General features: G+C 31.9%; 1 protein-coding gene across 2 annotated transcripts; it reads right to left on the reverse strand.

Annotated features, from left to right (window-relative positions):
- Positions 1 to 7580: 7580 nt before the first annotated feature.
- LOC107445970 (uncharacterized) lies at positions 7581 to 25458 on the reverse strand. Of its 2 annotated transcripts, none has more exons than XM_043051273.2 (6): positions 25084 to 25458; positions 18339 to 18446; positions 16010 to 16599; positions 14774 to 15259; positions 12314 to 12675; positions 7581 to 9701 (listed from the first exon to the last, which is right to left on the reverse strand). In XM_043051273.2, the coding sequence occupies exons 2-6, from the start codon at positions 18436 to 18438 to the stop codon at positions 8630 to 8632; spliced, it is 2610 nt and encodes an 869-aa protein (XP_042907207.1). In that variant the 5' UTR covers positions 18439 to 18446; positions 25084 to 25458; the 3' UTR covers positions 7581 to 8629. The 2 variants fall into 2 exon arrangements, with proteins under 2 accessions (XP_042907207.1, XP_015915976.2); XM_016060490.3 differs by having other exon boundaries at positions 18339 to 18449.

Raw genomic sequence — 25458 nt, forward strand, 5'->3', positions numbered from 1 at the left:
CCAAACAAGATTGTGCATTGCAGCTAATCATAAGATATGAAATTTGAAAAAAGTATTTTAAACATTTAATGAATAAAGAATATGAAAACAATAATACCTCCGTCAAAATTAATAATTCTTAAAAAAGAAATTTACTATAGAATTTTAGCTTTTTCCAAATAAATTGGTTTAAAAATCAATAGTATTAAAGATCCTTATTTATTTCCAACAGTTAAATTTCACAAAATACCAGTTATATTTAGTTGTAGTACTGGATGTCATAATTCTATTTTTTTTTTAAATTTTCTTTTTAAATATTTAAACATCATTTTAAATAAAATTATTGCTAATGATAGACATTTTATTATAAATAACTACCAAGATATTATTGAATAATTGAATTATAATAAAATTAATAGTATACTTACCTGTGATTTTGAAAATTTATTTACACCACACGATAATTTAAAAAGTATTTGTTTATATACTTTTGATAAATATTTGATAAATGAATATATTATTATAGAGGATTGGATTAATTTATTTAAAGTAAACGTTTTTGAAAATTATCTCCTTAATGGTATTTGTTTTTACAAACTAATTCAATGTATTTCGATGGCAAATTGTTATTCTAGTGCTTTTGCTAATATAACAATTGTTTTGCTAATTTTACAACATAACTTAGTAATAGGATTTAGATTTATTGATTTGATTATATTTGATGGTAATGATTTTAATTTTATTCAAAATATTTATACCGAAGAATTTAATTTAATAACGACTAACTCAGATGTTAAAGGAGTCAATTTTTTAGATCTTGATACTAAACCTCATAAGAATAACATTTTAATTGGATTATACGATAAAAGAGATTTTAAGTTTAATGTTATTAGTTTAACACATTTTAATTCCAACTTATACTTTAAAATTTTGTAAAATAATTTAGATAATCAAACTCTTAGGTTTAAATTTATTTGTAATAATAAAATGGATTTTCTTTCAGCTATTAAGAATTTCAGAATTATAAAATAGTTATTGTTATGGTAACCTCTTAGTTATTACCTCTTAGTTATTGTAATTATATTTTTTTAATTCAAAATGTCTTAAAGAAGTTCAATTAATTTGATCGATACTAAAGACCGCATAAGTGAACCTATACTGTGAAAAATAGGATTTTTTGTTCTTTATGAATGTAGATGGCAACACTTTATTTTCTTGATTCAGGAATTTAGACTTTTTCGAAAGAGGTCAGCACTATTAATATTTAATTTCACTTTAATGTTTTAAGAATCTGACAATTTACATTATTTTGGTTTTTCTAATTGTAACTTCCTCTTTTTTTTCTCTGTATTTCTCATATGTAGACGTGTAAGTCTAAAAATTTTTTCTTAGTGTAATTTTGATTTGTTCTATTGTGTTTCACTAGATTTTCTTTTTAATTTAAATCTTTGAATTTTTGAGGTATTGCATTATTGTCTTATTTTCCATTATGGTGTAATATTTTCCCAATAATAAACAGGAGTAAGTAAAGAATTTTTTTTTTTTTTGAATGATAGGATCACCGAATTTTCTTTATGAGTAATTTCAAGTAATTAATGTCTTAAAGAAAATGTAACAACCATTTTGGTAAAATCCTTTTTACGTAAACATAAAACATTATCATTTTCAATGAAATTTCCAAATAAATTATCATCTTCTTGGGCTTTCTCCTCTTGAGTATAACTGCCACTTATCCAGCAAAAAAGTCCCTAAAAGTCCTAAACTTCAAAATAACGACCAATATGCCCTTTTTTTAAAAAAAAAATAAAGTAAACAACACTGAAGTCTTTAATTTCAAATATTACAAAATATGTCAACTGTTTCTTATACCTCATGTTCTTGAATTTTTGCATTTTTGAAATGCTTATAAAATTTCTCAATTTCGACCGAAAAATTTATTTGAATTGTGTTATAATGAGAATAATATTTCTAAGTAAAAACATTTATAATTAACTTAAAACAAATGACTTTAAGTAATTTAAGTCATAAAATCTGTTAAAAATGAAGATCAAATTCTTCAATTTATTAGTATAGTGCGACTATCAATTTCTTTCTACAACATTTTAGATGCGTAAAATTTGTATCATTTTTACAAAAGTGTTTTTTTTTATATTTCTTATTGCTTTTATACGTTGAAATGTTTGTTAATCTTACAAATTTTTGTCTTTTTACGTTAATTACGCATAGGAAAAGTACTGCAAGTAAATATATAAATTTGTTCCTTTTTGCTTGCGATTATTATCAACATTTTTCTATCAATCTTCAATGGAATAATTTAGAAGAACATACTAGGCTGTATAATAAATTGTATATTGACATTTAATCTGAAGCCAAGTGAGAAATCCCCACTTAAAACTCCCCCCTCAATCACACACTCCACACACCGCCTGAATGAAACAATATTGCCTCAACTGGAAACGCATCATCATAAAACTAATTTCATATTAAAAGAGTTTTCCACAATATTAAATATTATTTATTTTGTTGCAACATTAAATAAGAGACGGTGAGCCTAAGAAATTTCACGTTTTGCTACAGAACAACCTAAAATACACAATTTATAATAATATTCTGATTATTTTATTATATTTTATGTATAAATACAATGTATATGTATAAATGCATTGAAATTATTCTCTGGTAATTATGTTACTTTTATTTCTCTCTAGTTATAGTAATGAATTTACTTCAGTAGTAGGAATGAATTTGTGAAGTGTCATTTTAATACAATATAGCCAATATGTTTATCTGTAATAAAATTTGTGTGTCTATATTTGTACAAACGCCCTGAAAGGACCTCGGGTGAAAGGAGAAATTTTTGACCTCGAAGTTAAAAAATCGTTCAAAAATGTCAATTTTATAGTTCGGGAAAGACATTTAATTTTCTCTGTGGTTTAGCAAATACCATTAATATGATTTAAACTGTAGACAATTCTCTTTATTCAGATATTTTAAAGATAACTTCAGTGATGTTTGATAGCTTATAGCTCTGTTTTATTAAAAGGAGTCTCTTTTTATTTTATTTTATAACCGTCGTTAAATATCTGACCCTATTTTGGGTTTACGCTTACAACCATTAATGTTCAACTCCATAGCCTTGTAATTTTGAACCCAATCCAGAAAACAAGGGAGCTACTGGATCAAGTATTGGGAGAAATTTTCCTTTGTGGAGGACTTTTTGAGGGAACTGCACCTCATTTGCGTTACGTGGAGAAAAAAACATCGAAAACTTCCCACGGTTAGCCTGTTGGCAAGGGGACTCTAACCCATTATCAGTCTATCGATATCTTACGTCAACACTGTGGTCGGTGCGAGCCGGGTGCAGAATTCGTATCGACCAGCCAACGCTGGGATTCGAACCCGATTCACCTCATTGGAAAGCGAACGCTCTATCCCCTGAGCCATCACGGATGATTTTGCTTTCTTTCAGAATTTTAATTCAATTTGTTAACTGTGACATCAAAGTTTTTAATTAAAAAATATCTATTCATTTATTTACAACCAAATTGTTAAAACAACTGTTAAAATATAACTTTATAAAATTATCCATCTCATCGTCAGCCATACTTTGCGCTTTTTCGAGTCAAAGCTTTAAATTTATTCAACTAACAATCTTGACGAGACATGTCCTGCTGCTGGCGAAAAAGTACGCTTTGCATTAAATTAGAACTCTAAATGGTGTTTGATTTAGAGGAGAGATAGGCACTATTGTTAATTGGCGAAATTTAATTGCATTTAAAAGATATCAGATTTAGAAAGGCACGTCCGGGATGTGCCCATGTGTAAAGATGGCGCTGATAAAACTCTAAAATGTTACTAACATTAAAAATGTCGTTAACAAGTAATGGTATTATATTTTGAAAATATTTTATTGAAATGTTTTTTTTTTAAATACTTGTTATTTTGTTAATATTAATTTTATAAATATATTTCACATATATTGGTGAAGGTTAAATTAATCATTTAAGTATCAATTAAAATCAATGAAAAAATTAAATACTTCCATGTACTTGTTAGGATTAAAATATTTTTACCACACCTCAAGAGTTAACCTTGCTTGATAATTAATCGATGGCAAAATCTTTGTAATTTTTTTAATTATTTTTGCGATGAAAAAAGAGAAACTTTTACAGAAAAAGGTTAAAAAGAAAAAGTTCCTATTTTGACCAAACTCAAGACCATTCTCTATGAAACAATCAGACTATTATAATTCATAAATGAAACAATTAAAACCAATTTACAAGATAAAAATAAAGAAACGAAAAAAAGAAAATGCTTGCACAACTTGAAACAATGAAGTCAACCAAATTTATGATCATTACAAACTGTCTGAAAATCACGCTTTAGGTATGGTAATGTTTGATGTGAAAATATGCAATAACTAGTACAGTATCAAGTCAGAAGTGTAATTTATATTCTGCTTCTTGCAAAGAAATGGATGATTTTAATAAAATTACATAGAAAATTACTGAGTCGAGTGTTTGCGGCTGTAAAGAATTAGTTCTTTATACATTGATTCATTTTTTGAATGGTTGAATCATATATCAATATGTATCATCGTCTCAAAATATCAAGACTCTTACATATTTTGAAATGTTAATGACCTCTATCTATTTTTTAATGAACATATTAAATAAATAACCCTTTTGAAAGCAAGCACAATATAATAAAATTCTGTGAAACGGTGTTTATCACCAAAATTTGTCACCAACACCAAAATGATGAGTTATTATTTTTGTAACCTCTTCGAATTGAAAGGCTATAATTTCTTACTTTACAAAGATAAACGAGTTTGAGTTAGAAGTTTAGATATCCTTATACACACAAAAATTAAATATTCTATAGAAATATGCAAATTCGACTTTTTAATTTTGTTAAGGGATGGAAAGTCTAAATCCCATGTGTACCGTACATAAAAATACCATGAAAATTTTTTTTAAATATAATAAATATAAATACTATATTATAATATTGGTAGTTAAATTTCATACTGTATTTATTTACCTCCAGTAAGAAATCGAGATCAGGCGCTATCATAAAAAACAGTTTAAATCAAAAGTGCTTGTGTGTGCAAAACAAAACTTTACAACACTCTCGTAATAATCATGTCATTGGTTAAAATTCATATATGATAAATAGATATGAGATAGGCTCAACTTAAGGCCGGCGCGGGTTTGAACTCGTATCTGCAAACAGAAAAAAAAGTCTTGAGTGAACTCGGATTCACGATAAAATGTTTACTATTCTTTTTACTTCTTGTATGCAAAGGTTCAGATCAATTATGGAATATACAAAATGCAAAATATATAAGGTATAAGAAACTACGAAGATCTGTTGCTTCTGTTCGGTGCTTTTGCTTTGTGAGGCTAACACTAATTGCAACATGACTTACATTTAGCTTAAGATTTTATTTTTTAATTTATGTTTAGGTCATCTTGGAGTTTCAGTTTTTCTCTAAATTTTACCGGTTATTAGTGATAAAAAATATTTTATTGACTTTCCTTGTTTAGAAATCAAAAACCAAATGGAGAGGGCGGACACGGATTCTTTGGGCTTGTCTGTGTTCGGAACTCAAAAAGCGAGTTCAAACTAATGAGAGATCTTGTTCCTCGTCACACTCTTATATTTTCTAGAATCAAAAACTTTTCCATCGATCAGCATAGGATCACCTCAGCAGTAAGGGATGTTTTGATAGCAGTTCTCGCCAAGTTAAAACTTTCTTGAAATCTTTTTAGAATTCGCACAAATAAAATTATCTGTTTTGTAACTCTTAATTTAATTACACACATATTTATTGAATGAGTGTAATCTTTGAAAGGGCAGTGTTCTTTCGTTTCAAAAAAGGGGGAGGGTTTCATTCTTGTATATAACTGTTAGGCTAAGTTTTGTCCAGTGCACTCTGTCGATTTTTAAAATGGCAAAAAATATCAATATATGACGTTATTAGAAACATTAAAATAATAAGCTGTTTCAATAAGTGGTGCAAAATGAGGGTCACGTTTCACCTTTAAATTTTAGAGTGTATTTTTTAAATTCAGTGGCAAAATTATTTCATTTTTGCAACTAAAATCAGTGGTATTGTTTTTAGAATGTATAGTTGAAAATTTATGCGATCTATTTTCCTGCGGCTGTTTGCATAGCAAAGTCTTATCAATACGGCAGAAATTAATTCTTTTTTGCCATCATTTATAAATATGTAATTATCAGATTACTTATATGATTTATCAGTTTATGTATCTTAAAGATTAAAATCTTCTCAAATCAAATTTATAATCACAGAAATCAAAATGCTTAGTTTTATTTTTCACTAGAAAACTTAATTAATTTATTTATTCATTTAAAAAAAAGAGTGACACTGGGTAGCTGTGTAATGAAAAAAATTGTAAAAAATTAAGCACAGTTTTCTTCAATATTTTATTAGTTTTTGATTCAAATTAATAAAACCACTGATTACGAATTAGCTAGAGTTTTATATTAAAAATTACAATTGGTCCTCCCTTTAACAGTTTTACCTAATATAGGCTCGTAAACATTTAAAACTACTAACACTAAAAGGGAACAAATTTTTTTAATGAATACTTGATAAGCAAGACCGATGGTTGGAAGAATATTTTAAAACTAAAACACATAAAGGAAAGGAAAATGTAACATAAAATAAGATAACTATCTATCAGCTTTTCTCTTTAAAAATTTTCCAAAATAATATTAAACTCTTTCATAATTTTACAAATTCTATATTATTAGAGTCTCTAAATAGCCTATTCTAATCAAAAATTGTTGTTAACAGTCTTTGAGACATACTCAGAAACTCATTTTTGTTCAGAAATCTTTGAATTAAATCTAATTTGCATACATCCTCATTTATAACTTCGATATTCAAATATACCTTAATGTATTGCCATGTCTCTGTTCTTTTTCAAATATATCTTTTGGTGGGTCTAATCTCATAAAAAAATATTTTGCACAGAAATTTGTAAATCATAAGGCGTCGTGGAAGCAATATAGCGTACGCGCACAGCGCGTGATGTTTCGCAATTGTATTTGATTGAGCGAGAAGAAGTGAGCTAAAGTGTCTGAGCAAAATTTGCTGAAAACTAATTTAAGCCGAGCATAGAGAATGTTTTGTTGCATCATTTAAACCATAGATTCCCAATCTTTTTTATCCCACTTTAACGCTTTCTTACTAAAAAAAAAATAACGATAAATAAATAACAATACTAAAAGTAGATAATAGAAACTCACACATAAAATTTTTAAGTGTTTGCAGAAAATTAAATTCAACATATCACTTTGAAGTTTAAATTAATATTTAATTAAATATTATTTCTTTTCATATTTTAAAAATATATGAAGTACTACCACTTATGAATACAATCAGGTTGACCGAAATAATTCTAAGTTATTTTCTCGCCTCTGTTTTTTGTTCTCCCAATACTGAACGAAAGCTTCAAAATCAAAAAGGAGAGTGATATTTTATGAGTTAACAACAGTATATACTAAGTTAGTTATGTTTTGATAATACCCTTTCGAATTATTAAACAAAAGAAGAAAAACATATATTAACTTGAAAATATATTCTAAACTTTCTTATACAGTGTATTCCAAGATCATTGGAACAATCTTTAAGGGCAGGTAGGAGACATCACAAGGATTCAGATTCGCTTAGCAACACATGGTCGGAAACGTTTTCGTTCGTCGTTAGGTGTTGTTGTTTACAAGAGCATTGTATGAAACAGACCTGCATTGCCACAGATATTTAGGCTGCTATCGCTCACAGAGAATATGTAACGTTTCACGAACACCGAGCTTGGAGATTTGCACATGACGTACAAATCGACTGAGGAAAATGCCTGAGTACCAGGAAAATTGTATCGAGAAAGGTACCAACAGGAAGATTCACGGGCAGGACGGATGTTTATTAATTTGCATCATAATTTGAGCGAATATGGATCAGTATGAGGTAATAGGTATAGTGAGGATGGGCCACGAGTGACTCGAACTCCCATCATGGAACAAAATGTATTGATACCGTTTGAAGGAATCTCTGTTGCAGTAGGAGGATATCGGAGTGGTGTTCATCGTGTTTTGGCACGTAAAGGCTTACATCCACAAGTTAGTTGAGTTATTTGAGAGTCACAATTTCAGTTGGCAAACAAGTTATTTGAAAGTACTTTTCATTTTTTTACCTCTGTAAATGCTAATCTATGACTGACGCTGAGTAGAAAACTTTTACTATACGAAAAAAATATCTCATTCCACTGAACTCATGCGAGTAAGGTTAAAACCAAATATTAAAAGGTGAATATTAAAACACAACTGTAATTGAATTCCGCTTGTAAAAGTTTCAAATGATTTCGAGATGAACTTCGAAAAAAAAAATAGTGACGAGCGTTCGTGTTTTATAAACTCTCCCTGATCATGTGCTATTCAATTTCACGTAACCCCTTCACAGTGGACGTATGTTATAGGTAATCTCAAAAACAAACTATTAATTATCTCTCTTTTAAGCACTTCATTAAATTATGTTGAGGGGAATATACTCCCCTTCTAAAGGATAATAGCCTCCTTCAATTTATATCACGTAATGAAAAACACAAGGACTGTTTTTTTTTCAAATAGGATTCAACGCAAATGATGATTTTATGTGTAGTACGTCGTTCGAAACATAGTCAGCGAGTAATGAGTTCAGAGTGATGAGACGGGGAAAACCACAAGAATGATCGTTCTGCATCTTTCGAGGCCTCTGGAAAGCCTCAGGGGGACACATGCTGTGGAGAGGATCAATCACTTTTTGAATGGTTTTCCCTCCTCCACGAATATCCACGATACTGAGCGAGATCAAAGTCTGAAATGGCCACAGCAGGACATCGTCATAGGGACCCCACTGAAGTGTCCAGTACAGGCCGACAGAGAGTTCTCCCTCAACACCTGAGTTCCCGTTTCGTTTTATGGACAAAGTGAGTCGGACAGCATAGCCTTGATTCTCTGTGTAAAATACCGGACTCTCTAACTTGTTCTTTTCGCCCACCTCAAGCAATCTGAGGGCTTTGGGAGCATTTTTTAAGATCCACGAATATTTTGCTTTCAGAGATCCTTGTTCGAAACCGATCGATGCAATGGGATGCATCAGTTCTTGCAGGTAAACAGAGATGGCAAGCTTGATATCACCGTCTTCGTCCATAAAGGACTCCTTGAATAATGAATTGTGCGCAATCATGTTTCCTTCACCACAGCTCCACTCGGCCAGTTCTCTGGTGGGTCTATCAAAGGCAATGTCTGGACATCCACTGTCTGCACGTCCCGGAAATGTGCTTCTGCTTATGGAATTTCCAGAGCCAATGATCTCCAGTTTGTAGTTGTATGTGAATGGCCACTCCAAATCAGCATCGTACGCTCCTTTCGTCAAAACAGCGTACGCTCCAACAAAACCCTCCGTTTTTTCTGGGTACAGTCGCAACATCATTCTGTAGCCATTGTTCGAGAGGTAAAATTTTTCACTGTCGATAAATGTCAATCTTCCATTTTTTGTTTCACGGATCTTCTCCGCCAGATCGGGAATTCGCCAAACATATTGAGCCACTAAAAAGTTTTCAGAAAAAGACAAAGTTGCGAATCGAGGAGGGCGTAGCTCATCCAAAAATAGGATGACCCTTACAACCAAAGCTCCAAACCTAATGAATTTCCTAAAAGAAAAGAAAATTTAATTATTCTAGTGTTGAGCAATTATGTGTATACCCCCTGAAATAATAAGGGATAGAAGCAGTCTGGAAAATAGGATCTTAATTGTCTCAATGGTCTTTGTTAAGTCAGAAGAGCTATCTAAACTTTGAAAGCTTTGATAGTCATTTCTCGCCATATGTATTCCATCACATCTTTTAGTATCGTTTAAGCGAATTAAAAATCACTCAATTACATATTATCCAAAATTGCATGTAAATTATAGTTTTTTTAGATTATTAATATTTTTTTTATCATTGAAATAAGTAAGAATCTGTATATCTTTTGTAAAGTAAGGTATAGAAAATTGTATGGTATATAAATCATTCATTTGATAATTTTGCCACTTGTTACGGCAATAATTTTACAGTTCTTATAACTCCACATTTAGCATAATTACAAAACTGAAAAGTAAATTTGACAGAAAAAAAATGGTTTTCACGCCATTCTCTGAAGAATTATGAAAAAAATCCCCAAATTGCTTTTCAGAATTATCATTCCATTTATTTAGTACTTTCAGCATGCTGAATAAGTCTAGGCATTTTATCAAATGGAATGATATTTGTACTTTATTTACGCCACACTACAGCTGCGCGATGGCCTAAAAACATCCCTAACGATAATCCGCAGACATGCGAACACAATTTAGATTCTCTGCAAAGAGTATGACTCCACCGCTTTGGGAGCCTGACGATTTACTCGCTAAGCCGAATATTTCACTGTAGAGCATATTAAAGAGTACCGATCCAGGTGGTCACCCACCTGCTTACTGCCCCCGCAGACAATGATGCTCGACTTTGGCGATCTACTGGGAACCAATACTGTGGTAATAGAATGGTGATAAACCTTATAATGTGTTTAAATATATATAATACACATTATCTTATAATGTGTATAATGGGCTCTAAATAATAAAGTTGTCTTCTTAATCTTTCCTTTGTTTTTATGTTCTAAATGAATGATGCTTTCAAGTCTGTTAAAGATACTAAACTCAGGCAGACCAAAGCCTCTTTTATGATAGTAGTAGGATTTATTTGTCAACGTTTTTTTTTCTTTGTTAACACAAGGAATGGTCCTTTTCAAATTGAAATACAGGTATGAAAAGGAGTTTGATCCCATTACTTCCAAACTTCAAAGCGGAATACCGTAAGACGAGAAATTTATAGAAAGTAAAATACATAATCCGGGCCTCCGTACCACCATACACTTTAAAACGTAGTCCAAAGTCGTTGATTCAATGCCTCAAGTCCTGGGTTCGATCCTCGGGCCGAGCAGGGTGGACTCAGCCTTTCATCCCTTCACTGGGACAATAAATGAGCACCAAGCATTCTTGAGAACTAAACACTGGGGGTTCCGCGTTCGGCTGACCACCTAACCGGAACATCTGCTCTCGCACCCCAGAGCCCAAGATCAAGAAAACTGGGATGGGCACAGTAGGCCTTGGCCCTCTATGGGTTGTCGTGCACACTGATTTTTAGAGAGTAGTCAAGTTGAAGAACAGAAGCTCGAGTTAGCGAAGGGCAAGATTAATTTACTATAATGTTGAGATATCGGGTTCGAATCCGGCAGTAACCCTAGATATATCTTTGTGATGCCCTTCTCTATCTGGTACTATCTGTCCTGCAATTTGACAAGGGCTTATAAGGCTTATAATTATTGCATAAGCATGCATACGTACTGTGCTCAAAATAAAGAAGCCGAACAAACTAAATAACAATTGATGTAATGATCGAATTTTTAGATACTAAGACTCAATATAATTTAAAATATACTTTTTTCTACTCATACACTGTAACTTTAAATGGCAAAATATACGTTTTGATCAAAATCGGCAAGATAGTTCCCGAATTAAAATGTATATAAAAAACAATTTCTCGGAAGATATTAAACTTATTAAGTTTAAAAATATTGGATTCTTTTAACTAAAATTACTTCGGGTAAAAATGCGCATAGTTAACAGTTTAAATTTTCTTGGTTATTATTGAAAATAGTAAACAAAAAATAATACTGAAAAATAAAAGGAATTAAAAAAATAACAACAATAAAAAATAATAATCGTGAAATTATTTCACTTAAAATTTTTTTTAATCAAAAAAGTTTTACTTGTCTGGGCAAAAGTTTTTGATTCATATGAATAATTCCAGAAATATTGGAAATACGCAGAAAGGTGAATTAACATTGGAGGGGCCAAATCACATAAAAGTTTTTAATTTGGATGCGTACAACCTATCAATATATTTCGTAACCTTTGCATTTTTTTTTAACTCTTAAATTTTTTTTATAATTCTTAAATTCGTAACTGCATAATTTTTTTTCAAACTTTGTCTTAATTTCAAATTAGAGGTTTATTCCCTTTCTCTCTCTTGAAATGATCATTAGTTTAAGCTTTTTTTTAATTATTTTCATTTTGCTTACCAAATAATGTCGTTATAAGGATAAAAGAGTTAATTGTATAAAAAGCATTAAGTAACACTGTAACATCGAGAGTTGCAAACTAGTAATAGATTAAACAATCAACTAAAGATAGAGAGTGCTGCGACAAAACAACGCTCACTCCAACAAATTCGAGTGATCTCACCTGTCATAAAGTTGATCGTATTGGACAACAGTAGACGATCCACAAGCGTCATTTCTACCGACCGGCCGCCAGAAAGATCCAGAACAGAGGTCGGATCGAATGTAAGGATCCGAGGGATCCACGATTACTTCCAGATGACCAGAATCTTGCTGCTGGTCCAGTACCGAGAGAACGAATTTTTTGGCAAATGGCCACTCTAAGAGATGATCGTATGCACCTTCCAGAAGAGTCAGGAAGAGTCCAATGTAACCTTCCGTCTTGTTCTCGAACTTAATCTGCAACTGCATGAGGTATCCCTGATCAGACGTGTAAAACCTCTCACTCAGCAAGTTCTGCATTCGATTTAATTTGGCTTGTTGAATCTAAAAGGGAAGAAGATTTACGATGTAAGTAAAATCACCTCATTCAGCATTATTATGTATCTATCTAATTCAGCAACTGAAAATGCTTAAGATTGTATCTTAGGCTAAATATTTTCTTCCCCTATTTCATTAAAAACCAAACATTCATTCCAGAAATTTATGCCTCTCGATTTAAGGTTTGGCTGATGCAAATAGTGCAATTATGAGGGCAATATCCTTTAATCGCAATCCTAATGAACATTCAGAAAACAATGGTTTAATGCTTATTCTGCAGAGATGGAAATCGAAATGAAAGGTTAAGAAATTAAAGACGTGCAAAGATACGGGTTTTTTTCTGTCTTTTTACAAGAATTAACAATGTATACTCATGGAAGAATCAAAAATAGTTTGCATTTTTTGGGTAACTATTGTTGTAGTGTAGTTATTTTACGTCGCACTAGAGCTGCACAATGGGCTACTGGCGACGGTCTGGGAAACATCCCTGAGGATGATCCGAAGACAAGCAATTTTGATCCTCTGCAGGGGGATGGCACCCCTGTTTCGGTAGCCCGACGACCTGCACGCGAAGTCGAGCACTTTACGGTAGAGCAGTTTAACGATGACCAATACCGCGCACCCTCGCTCCCTACGCAGACTGATTTAATTGGTCACCCACCCGCACACTAACCGCAGCCAGTGATGCTTGACTTCGGTGATCCGCTGGGAACCGTGTCTTAACGATCAGTCCACTGCGGGACTTGGGTAACTATGACATTATACCAAAGAACTGTATGCTTCTTTGACTGAAGTGCAAAGTTTTTATTATTATTATCAGGGATTTTTACGGAGCTCGGACTTGAGCTTTAACAAGCAGATAGTAACAAAGATTTTCTTGGACGGTGTCATTATGTTAACATCCAAGAAATAAGCAACAATAAATAAGCTGGTGGTCTAATAAATCTGATATCTGTTTAAACGTCTAACAAAAAATATTTTGGACTTTTTATTTTACTGTTTTCTTCTTCTTAATTCCATCTTCTGTTAATTTGCATATTTCGAAAAGGAATTGAAATCTTGATTTTCAAAAGGGGCGATAAATTTGGCTTGCATCATTTTTGCACCATTTCATTTGACTTACATCATTAATTGTAAACGGTGTTAGCTATTAGACACGAAGCTCGAGTTAATTTGAGCTTTAAGACAGATTGTGGTCAAAATTTTGAAGAAGAATGAACTCCTTCTGGAGATGAAAATAATTCTTACAGTCATAATTATTCAGCATAAACTACCTATACGATCAGGGAATAATTGATTAGAGCATTCTGAAATTTAGATTGATGATAAATTATATTTGGCTCTAAAATAATAATATATTCCACGTGTAGTAGTTAAAAAATAATTAAAGCGGAGATTGCAAATGGCCTCAAATACGGAGCTTTCGCTACGATTTAAGAACCGTGGCTAGTCGGAAAATTGTCGAAATGTCGATTGCAAGATTCCACTCCCACAAGCGTAAAAACCAGTTAATAAAAACGTAGTATATTCTGAACAAAAATATTAAATTTTTGAATCATCAATCTATTATCACGTTCAATTTCTCATATGTCAGTCCTACTGTTGACAAATCGACACGTAGATTGGAAGATTCTTTCTCTATCCTAAAAATGAGAATCATATAATTTCTTAAATTTTCCGCATGTAAAAAAGGCAATCGATTGAGAATTACGAGTATAGCTATAGCGCTACGTTTAAGTAATTTGTGTCCTATTTTAATTAAGTTTACTATTATAGATGGTACATATTATACTGTACGATGTCACATTTAACGATATTGAACTACTATAGATTGCGATATTATAAATGGCATTTTATACATGGCAATGCAATATCATAAATTGCATATTACTTATATAGGTGAACACAGATGTTATATTTGTGAACCACGACACTTTATTAATTGTCAAAATTGATTATTCAGAGAGTTACACAAGTTTGCTCTGATGTTTAGAAATTGGTTCTCTTTGGTAATCGAGGTAGGCTATAGGCATGAATGTAAAATCAATTCACGTCTGTGTGGAGGATAACCTTTGGTCTTACTTTCGTATTGCCTATACTTTACCTTTCTCTCGATGTTTGGTATTCTCCAGTTATATTCCCCCACAAGAAAATTTTCTTTCACTGCCAACTTGGCGAAGTGAGGCAACTGATCCAGGATTGCAGTGAATTTTATGAGCAGGCTGTTGTTCCTTTGCAAACCTTTGGCTTCAAGCATCGAAAGCTTGGCTAGTTTTCTGAAGCCGCAAGGGACGTTAGGCTGTTGACGAGGTTTAGTGAAAGCGGCTAGGGGGCAAGCACCCGATGTTGGATCGATGCTTGCAGTCCTGTCGGTATTGGTTGCTGAAGGGTTCACGATGGACAACTCGATGTGATAGGCGAATGGCCAGAGCAGTGACTCATCAAAGTCACCCGGGATGAGGACAATGAAGAGACCGACGTCATCGTCTCCTGAAAAGGACATCTGCAGGATTATCAAGTAACTTTCGCTATTCACGTAAAAAGGATTGCTAGTCACTTGTCCCATCTTCTTCTCACTGATCTCTGTCACCTACAAAAAGACAGAAATAATAAAATGTACTATGAAACGAAAAAATTCTTGACAGTTGTTTCTTGCAGGCCCTTTTAAAAGCTGAGTTATACTAATCAACTAAAATTAATTATTACAAAGCATTATGTGAGTATTCAAGTAAATTTATGAAAATTTTATAGTCAAGTAAGAACTTTTTATTCTTGAAAGTTAGGTCATAAAAATGGGAATTAATATTTGGAGCAGACGTGAACAATTGGCATTAGCTGCTGTCTCATCCATACAAGAGTAAAATTAAGATCTTCGAAGTTAAAGATTATAACCATTTACATTTCCTTAATAAATTAATCCTTAGAATCATATTAAGGTTTGTCATTCAATTCAATGGTTAAAAGTGAGTGAATATTTCCCCATTAAATGACACCTAGTCATTTTTTATTTCATCAAAACACACGAACACGGTTGAAAAACGTGACTTCAATCAGTTACATCCGAAAACCAAGTGTGCAAGCTTAAGTGTCAGTTCGTTTATATGTTACTGAGCAGATTTCTCAAGCAAATCTACATAAATATAAAGACAAGTGCTTATTTTTATATTCTTCTATTTACGAGGTTGCTTATTTTGAAAGTCCAATTAACAAAACTGCTTCGAATCAGTAACGGTGTCTGGTAATTTCCAGCAAAACAAAGTTTTGCATGATTCAAAATGTTATCTTATTTACCACTTTCGATTATTGTTAAAATAACCATTAAAAAAATAATCAGACTTACATGCCATGTAAATTCCGACACCATTTGATGTCCTCGCAAGAATACTTTTGCTCTTTTGGGTGGGTCTCCCCTCTCCTCTAGGAAGACCGTCGTTCTGAGAAGAAGTTCATCTCCAAACAAAAATGGGGTGCTTTCTTCCAGCAGACGAGAATGCGAGACGAAGAATTCTTTACCGCATCCTTTCTTATTATGACTCTCCAGTTTTGGTTTATGAAACTGCTTTCTCAAGCGACAGATGGCAGTAGTCGGATTCACCATCAGATGCAGGGAATTTCCGGGATCATTTTGGGCCACTAGGGTTATATTGACGGTGAAAGGAAAGGGCCATTCCATTACGTCATCGTAAAGCCCAGGTATTAGAGAAAACCAAACACCCACGTAAGTCAAACCATTACTAGGATTGACCTGTCTAGTAGTGATCATAGGACGAAGTTTGTACCCGGGTCTGCTGGTATAGAAATCGGGTCCGGGCACCGAATGTCCCTCTGGGGACACATGAATGAGGTAACGGGCATCAGAAATTACCCAAATGTGTTCAGCGACTAGTTGTCCATTGGCTGTCTCTTTCATTTGTGCCAACTGGGAGTGGTCTGCAAAAGTAAATGTAAAAGTTCATTATTTTGTGTAAATAGTTATTAAAGTAATTAAAATAAATACGTAGGATTCAGCTTAGTAAATAAATATTTCACTCATGTTATAGCTGGAAATTTCCAAAATTATTGTTAAAACATCAATTATTTTCATAAACGTTATTTAAACACCTTAATAAATTATTCTGGAATTTGTGTTATTCATGGATACAAGTAAGGATACATGATACAAGTCATGGATACAAGTAAAGGTTTTTAATCATGACATGTTTTTATTGGTCAGAATTAAACTTTTTTTAGTTCTTAACTTAGGTTCGTATACCAACGTTACTAAAGATCTAAAAAGATAATTGTGCGAAAGTGTGAATTTAGAGAAAGAATGTTACGACATACTGGTAAAAAATGTGAATGTAGTCCTCGCAGAGATGTCTCTTTATTTATACAGGAGCTTATTTCTTCCACAATATTTACGTTCTTAAGGAAACTAATTTTTGCCTCACTAAATTTTATCAGCAGATTTTTAATTATGGAAAACTCAGAGAAGAAGCGAGTTACAAATAAAACGGAAACAATGACGAAATTACACGTGTCGATCAAAGAAGCCGACAAAAAAGTGTAACAGCGCCTTTTAGACGAAGAATTTCGAAATGGCGGAAATTGAAGCAGCGGCCTAAAAGGGATAGGTTTATAACTGCAAATTGTAATTCAGTGACCCGATGTCACAATATGAGAGATTTTGCATGGAGTATATATTTACTCTTATATTAGTAATTTCTTGTAATGATGAGGAAAATAATCGCTTACCAATGATTATTTTTCAGCTCACTATTGTTTTCGCCGAAAGAATTTTAAACATTATTGCCAATTTCTTATAAAGTATCTAAATTAAGTACAATATGAAAAAGAAACTAACTCAAATATCTAATTGCGCTGAACACTACTAATTACACTGCCTAAGCAGAAGTTTTTTTTCTCCAGAAGTTCGCAATTTTTTCTTCATAATGAAGCCAATTAATTTTCTTACGACTAATTTTTCGTAAAACAATCATCGTAACCCAGATTTTAGCTGTGATAATCTATTACGGATTTGAACTGGACATTTAGATGAAAATCTAGAGAGATTTAATTACTAAGAAAACAGTTTAATTACTCCAAAAGTAATTCAAAATTTAAATAAAGAGAGATATAACTTCAGAAATGAAAGTGCGGCGCTACAAAAAGCTCATAATTATCTTACTAAAATACTTTTCGTTAAGCGACTTAATAAAATAATTTTAAAAAAATCATTCTTCATATAAAGTGTCTTAATAAGTAATGTCTGCATCAATGACATTGCTACATGAAGAAATGATTTATCTAAAAGTGTACAAAACTTAATGTTTTCCCCCTTGGCTTTTGTGTAATGATAAAGAAGAGAATGCTGTGAAAACTTTTGAGACAGAGTCGACAATGACTGTAAATGTTTCGTGTAATTGAAAAAACGAGGTAAAATGCTTTAAGTTAGATTTCGAGTGAAAAGTGACTTTACAATTTCTTTCTTTTCATTGAACGTTAAAATAGAATTTAAAAATACATATAAAATACTTTTTTTTTCCTTTTGCAATACGTAGCTTATCATACAAAAATGCCAAATATGTAAAAATCTCGATTTTGCATTTTATTTTCCCCGCATACGTTGATTTTTTCTTACGCACCGTAGAATAAGGAGGGTATTAGTGTAACTAAGAATATTTGCTTACCATTTGTGAATGGATGAAGTGATGATTCCTTCTCGGAATGTACCTCCGTCCAGATAGATGTTATCAAGAGTTGGCCAATCACAAGAAGTCTCGAAAGCATTAGACAAGCTGCTGCAGTAAATTGAAATACGTGTAAGCATTATAAAAGTTTTTCCATTACATTTTTCTTTTTAATGAAATATTTCATATCAGGATGAGTCAGAGAAAATAATGTTTTGATTTGCATTGGAAAAAATACTTACAGTGACGGATAAATAATGGGTCTTATTTAATTTTTGTCTAACTATTGAAGTTTTTTTTTTACACATTATATAATCTTAATGGAGTCAGAAAACAGATTTCAAATATTTTACTAAGTGCAGATGATAGTTGCGAAAGTGTACGTGCTTCTGCTGGTTAAACATATCCCTTTAATTGACATATTATGACTCTTAACCCTCGAAATCGAACGGCAAATAAGAACATATCGAAAAATAAGATCTCAATCATTCAGTCTGGTTTATAAAAAAAAATCACAAAATTTAAACCCCTTTAATATTCGTTATGTTTTCTGCGCTTACACCAAATCTATCGAATTATTTGCTCATGATAAATAATTTTTGCTTAACTCTATAAAAATAGTTAAAGGCACAAAGTAGTTTTTAATAATTATTAATTATTTTTATTGTTTCACGTATTTATGATCGAAAATAATTGAGTTGAAAGTTGCACAAATTTTGAAATCATTTCGAACTATGTCACTTTCATTGATGAATTTCAAAATCAAACCGAATCGGTCCAGCAGTTCCTGGAATATATAATCTCTCATCGTAACTCATCGGATCTCTCATCGTTTAAACTCATAGTATTTTTCAAAGATATGTTGAAAAAACGACAAAAGTTTTTCATAAATCTTTTAAATATGTGCCATAAATTGTACTTAATTATGACCCTCTTCAGTTGCCGGAAGTAGCGAAACTGTGGTTGCTACTTTTTTTTAATAGTTTGTAGTGTAGCTCACTACTTTTTACTCGAAGTAGTGTAGTGAGTGACACAGGCGTCGTCGTTTTGTTCGACCGATTGATTATTGATTAAGTTAGTAGATGAATAACTGAAGGCGAGTCATGATGAATTTTGGAAAATAAAAAAAAAAGATAGAAGGAATTATTTTGATAATTGAACTGTCAATTGAAGCAAATCAATTTTCGATCATGGCCGGAATTCATTTGGCAACAGATAGAGATTGGTTAATTAGACTGTATGAAGTCTAATTTCTCTTTTCACTCCTGTTCTAAAATTTAAATCTCTTTCCTGAACGAGTCTCATTCTTTTAGCTTGAATCAAATACTTTTGCTAACCAGCAACCGGCACCAAGAGAAAAACATGCCTTTCTTTTTGCTGGTTTTTCTGTGCAATTTAAGCCATGATTTAACTCCAGTTTCTATGTGTCAGATGCAATGCATAAATGAAAACTAATGCACCCTCCTCTTTGTTTATGTTTCCGAAAGGTTTTTCAGATTTTCTTGACCACGATTTAATTACAAGAGTGGCTTCTGTTTCTTCGTTTGGTGAACTGTTAATTAAAACATGACGTTTTTTTTTTTCGAGAGATAAGGAAGATTAGCTGATTTGCTATTGAAATAGGCATTGTGAATGCTGAAAATTTGAAATTATTATTCGAACCTGAAAAATGCGAAGCGAAAAATGAAAATCACGAGAAAGATTTTACGAAAGAATTTTTGAATTCACTCATAGAAGAATGAGAACGTAAATAAGAAATTCAAGAACAAGAACGTAAAAGTAAATTAGAAGAAAATAAAGAAGGAAAGCCGATACGGGAATAATAAAACAATCTCAAGAAAGAAAACCATCTCAAGAACTAAATTTTGAACTGCAAAAATTGCTTCTACAGAATGAAACACATAGTGAAAACGAGAGGAACTGAAAAGATCGTCTGATTAAACCGAAATTGTAATTTCATAGTATTCTACAAAAGTTCAATCTGAAGGGAAATGACATCAGCTTGTATTTGGTATTGTTCGAAAGACCAGCAAAACGGGTAGGAATAAAAAAAAAAAGATCTGTGCATATCACATTTTATTGGATTACTGTCCTACAATGCTGTCCAAATTATAGCATGAGAAGAAAGAACCACTGATGCTTACAGTAAAGTAAAAGAAGCCTTGTTAAAAAGATTCAAAATGACACCGGAGAAATTCAGATAGTTTTTTACAAAACATCAGAAAAAACTAGAGACGAGTGACGAACTGAGTAATTATTTCAAGGAATGGATATGAGGGCTAGAAATAGCAACATTCAAACAGCTTTATGATTTAATGATAACCGATCAAATTAAATAAAAGCTCCTTGGGCTAATTTTAACCGTTTGAGTTCTGAAGAGTTTTCTTATATATATGCTAATAGTGCGGAATGAAATGAGTAGTAATTTTTTTGGAGAACAATAGAAATGGTTATAATTAACACTAATTATTATGTAATAAGTAATTTTTACCTACAAAAATATTTTTTAATCGCACTTTACTTGTTATGTGCCAAATGCGGAATAATTTGGACTATCTGACTGCGGTGACGTCAGCAATCAACAGTGTAATTTATCTTCGACAAAATAAACATAAAAAGTAAATTTGAATAGTTACTCTTATGTATAATTAAGACGAAGGTATTCTTGAATTTTCTNATACAATATCTCATCGTAACTCATCGGATCTCTCATCGTTAAACTCATAGTGTTTTTCAAAGATATGTTGAGAAAAAGTCAAGAGTTGTTCATAAATCTTTTAAACATATGCCATAAATTGTACTTAATTATGACCCTCTGCAGTAGTCGGAAGTAGCGAAATTGTGGTGCAGTTCCTGGAATACAATATCTCATCGTAACTCATCGGATCTCTCATCGTTAAACTCATAGTGTTTTTCAAAGATATGTTGAGAAAAAGTCAAGAGTTGTTCATAAATCTTTTAAACATATGCCATAAATTGTACTTAATTATGACCCTCTGCAGTAGTCGGAAGTAGCGAAATTGTGGTGCAGTTCCTGGAATACAATATCTCATCGTAACTCATCGGATCTCTCATCGTTAAACTCATAGTGTTTTTCAAAGATATGTTGAGAAAAAGTCAAGAGTTGTTCATAAATCTTTCAAATATACGCCATAAATTGTACTTAATTATGCCCCTCTTCAGTTGCCGGAAGTAGCGAAACTGTGGTTGCTACTTTTTTTTAATAGTTTGTAGTGTAGCTCACTACTTTTTACTCGAAGTAGTGTAGTGAGTGAGACAGGCGTCGTCGTTTTGTCCGAGCGATTGATTATTGATTAAGTTAGTATATGAATAATTGAAGACAAGTCATGATGAATTTTAGAAAATAAAGAAAAGATAGAAGGAATTAGTTTGATAATTTAACTGTCAATTGAAACAAATCAATTTTCGATCATGACCGGAATTCATGTAGGATTCACAACATAGTGAAAACGAGAGGAGTTGAAAAGATCTTCTGATTAAACCGAAATTGTAATTTCATAGTATGCTACAAAAGTTCGATCCGAAAGGAAATGACATCAGCTTGTATCTGGTATTGTTCGAAAGACCAGCGAAACAAATAGGTTTAAAACTAAGAACTGTGCATATCACATTTCATTGGATTACTGTCCTACAATGTTGTCCAAATTATAGCATGAGAAGAAGGAACCACTGATGCCTACAGTAAAGTAAAAGTACCCTTGTTAAAAAGATTCAAAATGACACCGGAGAAATTCAGATAGTTTTTACAAAACATCAGAAAAAACTAGAGGCGTGTGACGAACTGAGTAATTATTTCAAGGAATGGATATGAGGGTTAGAAATAGAAACATTCAAACAGCTTTATGATTTAATGATAACCGATCAAATTAAATAAAAGCTCCTTGGGCTAATTTTAACCGTTTGAGTGCTGAAGAGTTTTCTTATATATATGCTAATAGTGCGGAATGAAATGAGTAGTAATTTTTTTGGAGAACAATAGAAATGGTTATAATTAACACTAATTATTATGTAACAAGTAATTTTTTCCTACAAAAATATTTTTTAATCGCACTTTACTTATTATGTGCCAAAATGCGGATTTTATGTGCCAAATGCGGAATAATTTGGACTATCTGACTGCGGTGACGTCAACAATGAACAGTGTCATTTATCTTCGACAAAATAAACATAAAAAGTAAATTTGAATAGTTACTCTTATGTATAATTAAGACGAAGGTATTCTTGTATTTTCTGGGTGTTCAATTATTTCGGTCAAGGACTTCACTTTCATCAGTTTAGTAGAAAACGGAGTCACGGTTTGTATACAAACAACCGTTTCGATCAAAAGGACGCTATTTACACAATAATGAATGAATACAGTTAGTCTCTACAGTTCATATTATATTGCATGTTTCATACTTACATTAAAATAATCTATTTCAGAGTCTCGATTGGCGATCAAATAGCGTTGGCACTAACGGTTAAAAAATTTAACCTAAAGCGAATCCAATTTTCGAATTTTTAGAAAAAATTTTTTTACTTATTTTTTATTTATGATTTTTGCAACATTTCTGAGCATTGAAGCTCGACGCGTTCAAACTAGATTTTTTATTTATTTATTTTCCTGTCCTTCAATTTAAAGATTAAATTTTGAAATAAAGCTTCTCGCGTTTTCTTAAAACAATTATTCAATTTTTGTCAAAATAGTGAGTGATTTTTCTCAATATATCATACCCAAAATTTGTAAATTAAGCTATCTAAGAATCTATTACAGATGTAAACGTTAGATAATAATAAAAACACGAAAAGAGATCTCATTGTCTCTTATTTGTATGAAAAGAATAAGAATAATTCTTCGATTTATTATATTTTTATAATGAAAGTAAAAAAGTAAATAATATCTCTCAGTTTTCTCAAACAAATGATCAATGTTTTCACCCAAGGACATTCTACATCTAGACTCCTTACAACAAAACATTTTAATTTGAAAAAAGTGAGTCTATGCTGTGTCTAAAAGATATGAAGGCCATTAATCTGATTATGAACATAACCTTCATACTATATATTTTTATGAATGAATAAAAAATTCTCATTATTTAATTAATAACATGTGTTTTCTGTCCAAACTATATTCATTATATCCAATCTGTGAATAAAAACGATATACAATTGCATTTGAAAGTGTAAAGCAGAATGCAAAACTCTTTTCTAAATGCATGCATATATTATATAGTGAACTAAAGAATTTGGGATATGAAAAAACCGCATTAATTCATTATATTCATTATATCCAATCATTTTTCCTTAAACTATATTCATTATATCGAATCTGTGAGTAAAAACGATATACAATTGCATTTGAAAGTACAAAATAGAATGCAGAATTTTTTTTAAATACATGCATTTATTATATAGCGAACTAAAGAATTTGGGAGATGAAAAAACCGCACTATATTCATTATATCCAATCATTATTCATTAAACTATATTTATCCAATCTGTGAATAAAAACGATATACAATTGCATTTGAAAGTACAAAATAGAATGCAGAATTTTTTTTAAAATACATGCATATATTATATATACCGAACTAAAGAATTTGAGAGATGAGAAAACCGAAAAAAATAAGTGCTACCTGTCTTTATTGCAGCCCTCTCTTACGTCTGTTTTTCTGTCTCTATAATTTTTAATATAGTAACGCTTCTTTTATTCTGCTTTCAATATGCCAAATTTGACAAAAAATTTTACCATTGAATTGAATGTGGATATTGATAATTGAGACGTGAACCACATCTTTCTAATCAAAATTAAACGAGGTTCCTGTCATCGCACCCACCACAGGTTTATTATTAGGGAAGAGTGGGGTCAATTGTAACATTTTTTACTTAACTATTTTCAACTAGCAAAAAATCCAATATATTATTAGTATTAATTGACAGGCGAGTAAAGTAGACTATCCTCTACTAGAAAAAAAATAAATACCTGATTTTAAATATTATTATATTAGTTATTAACAATTTTTGACAGTCGTGCAGTTGTTACAATTGTCCCCACTTACGGGGTCAATTGTAACAGTTCATAAATTCAACTNGTCTGTTTTTCTGTCTCTATAATTTTTAATATAGTAACTCTTCTTCTATTCTGCTTTCAATGTACCAAATTTTGAAAAAAATTTTACCATTGAATTGAATGTGGATAGTGATAATTGAGACGTAAACCACATCTTTCTGATCAAAATCAAAGGAGGTTCCTGTCATCGCAACCACCACAGGTTATTATTATTATTATTGTTAAAAAATAATGCATTTTCACAACTGCCCACTGTAGATCAAGGAGGTTGTGGTAAGGTTCCACAATTTCGTAACCAACGATCTTATTGTGGCCCTGTGGTCGGCATTAAGCACCGGCCGCATTTACTTCCCATAAAAGCTATCCGTCCCATCGATATGAAGCAGGGTGGGTTTCAAGCCGCCACTGGTGATCAAACCCCAGTTCTTTAGAATAATAGTTCAGTGCCTTAACCACTGAGCCATCACGGCTTTTATATCATGATTAGAAGACTTAATTCCATCGATGAGTTTTTGTATACAGTCGGAATGAAACTCTTGCATAAAACATATTACAACACTTTTCCAAAAGAGAAAAAGTATTTGTAAAATGGAACGCAATTGCTAAAGCATGTTACGATACTCACACCAGAGCAATCATTCTATTTAAGTAACAGTTGAAATGAAGTAAACTCACCTGGGATTATTCACATGGATTTTCAATTGAAGTTCAGTTAAGAAGCCAAAAAATCACGCATCATGTCCGGTAGCCCATTCCTTCTCTTGGGAGATGTCCGATGAACTCTGCATGCATTGTCCAAATGCATGATCCTGGTAACCATGACAATGAACGAAAACGCTTTTTAGAAATAAAGCGAACAAAAGATTGAATAATGATCATTTGAAGTCAAGAAATTAAAAGAAAGAAAAAAATCAGCATCTGCCCTCGATTAACTAACAAGAGAGAGGTTGGACCGGTTTCGATGGGACGGGTTGCCCAAATGGCCGATATTCCGATCTGTACTCTATGATTTCACACACTTTCGATTTTTAATTTTTTTTCTCCCGTTCA

This window comes from Parasteatoda tepidariorum, chromosome 1, assembly GCF_043381705.1.
Source record: "Parasteatoda tepidariorum isolate YZ-2023 chromosome 1, CAS_Ptep_4.0, whole genome shotgun sequence".
NCBI lineage: Eukaryota > Metazoa > Arthropoda > Arachnida > Araneae > Theridiidae > Parasteatoda > Parasteatoda tepidariorum.

Excerpts from the sequence above, each read along its gene's own strand:
- LOC107445970 (XM_043051273.2), bottom strand. The coding sequence starts at position 18,438 with ATGCTTTCGAGACTTCTTGTGATTGGCCAACTCTTGATAACATCTATC. Across the intron at positions 16,600-18,338 it reads ACTTCATCCATTCACAAATG|ACCACTCCCAGTTGGCACAA; the intron begins GTAAGCAAATAT and ends TTACTTTTGCAG. Across the intron at positions 12,676-14,773 it reads TACCAAACATCGAGAGAAAG|ATTCAACAAGCCAAATTAAA; the intron begins GTAAAGTATAGG and ends CTTCCCTTTTAG.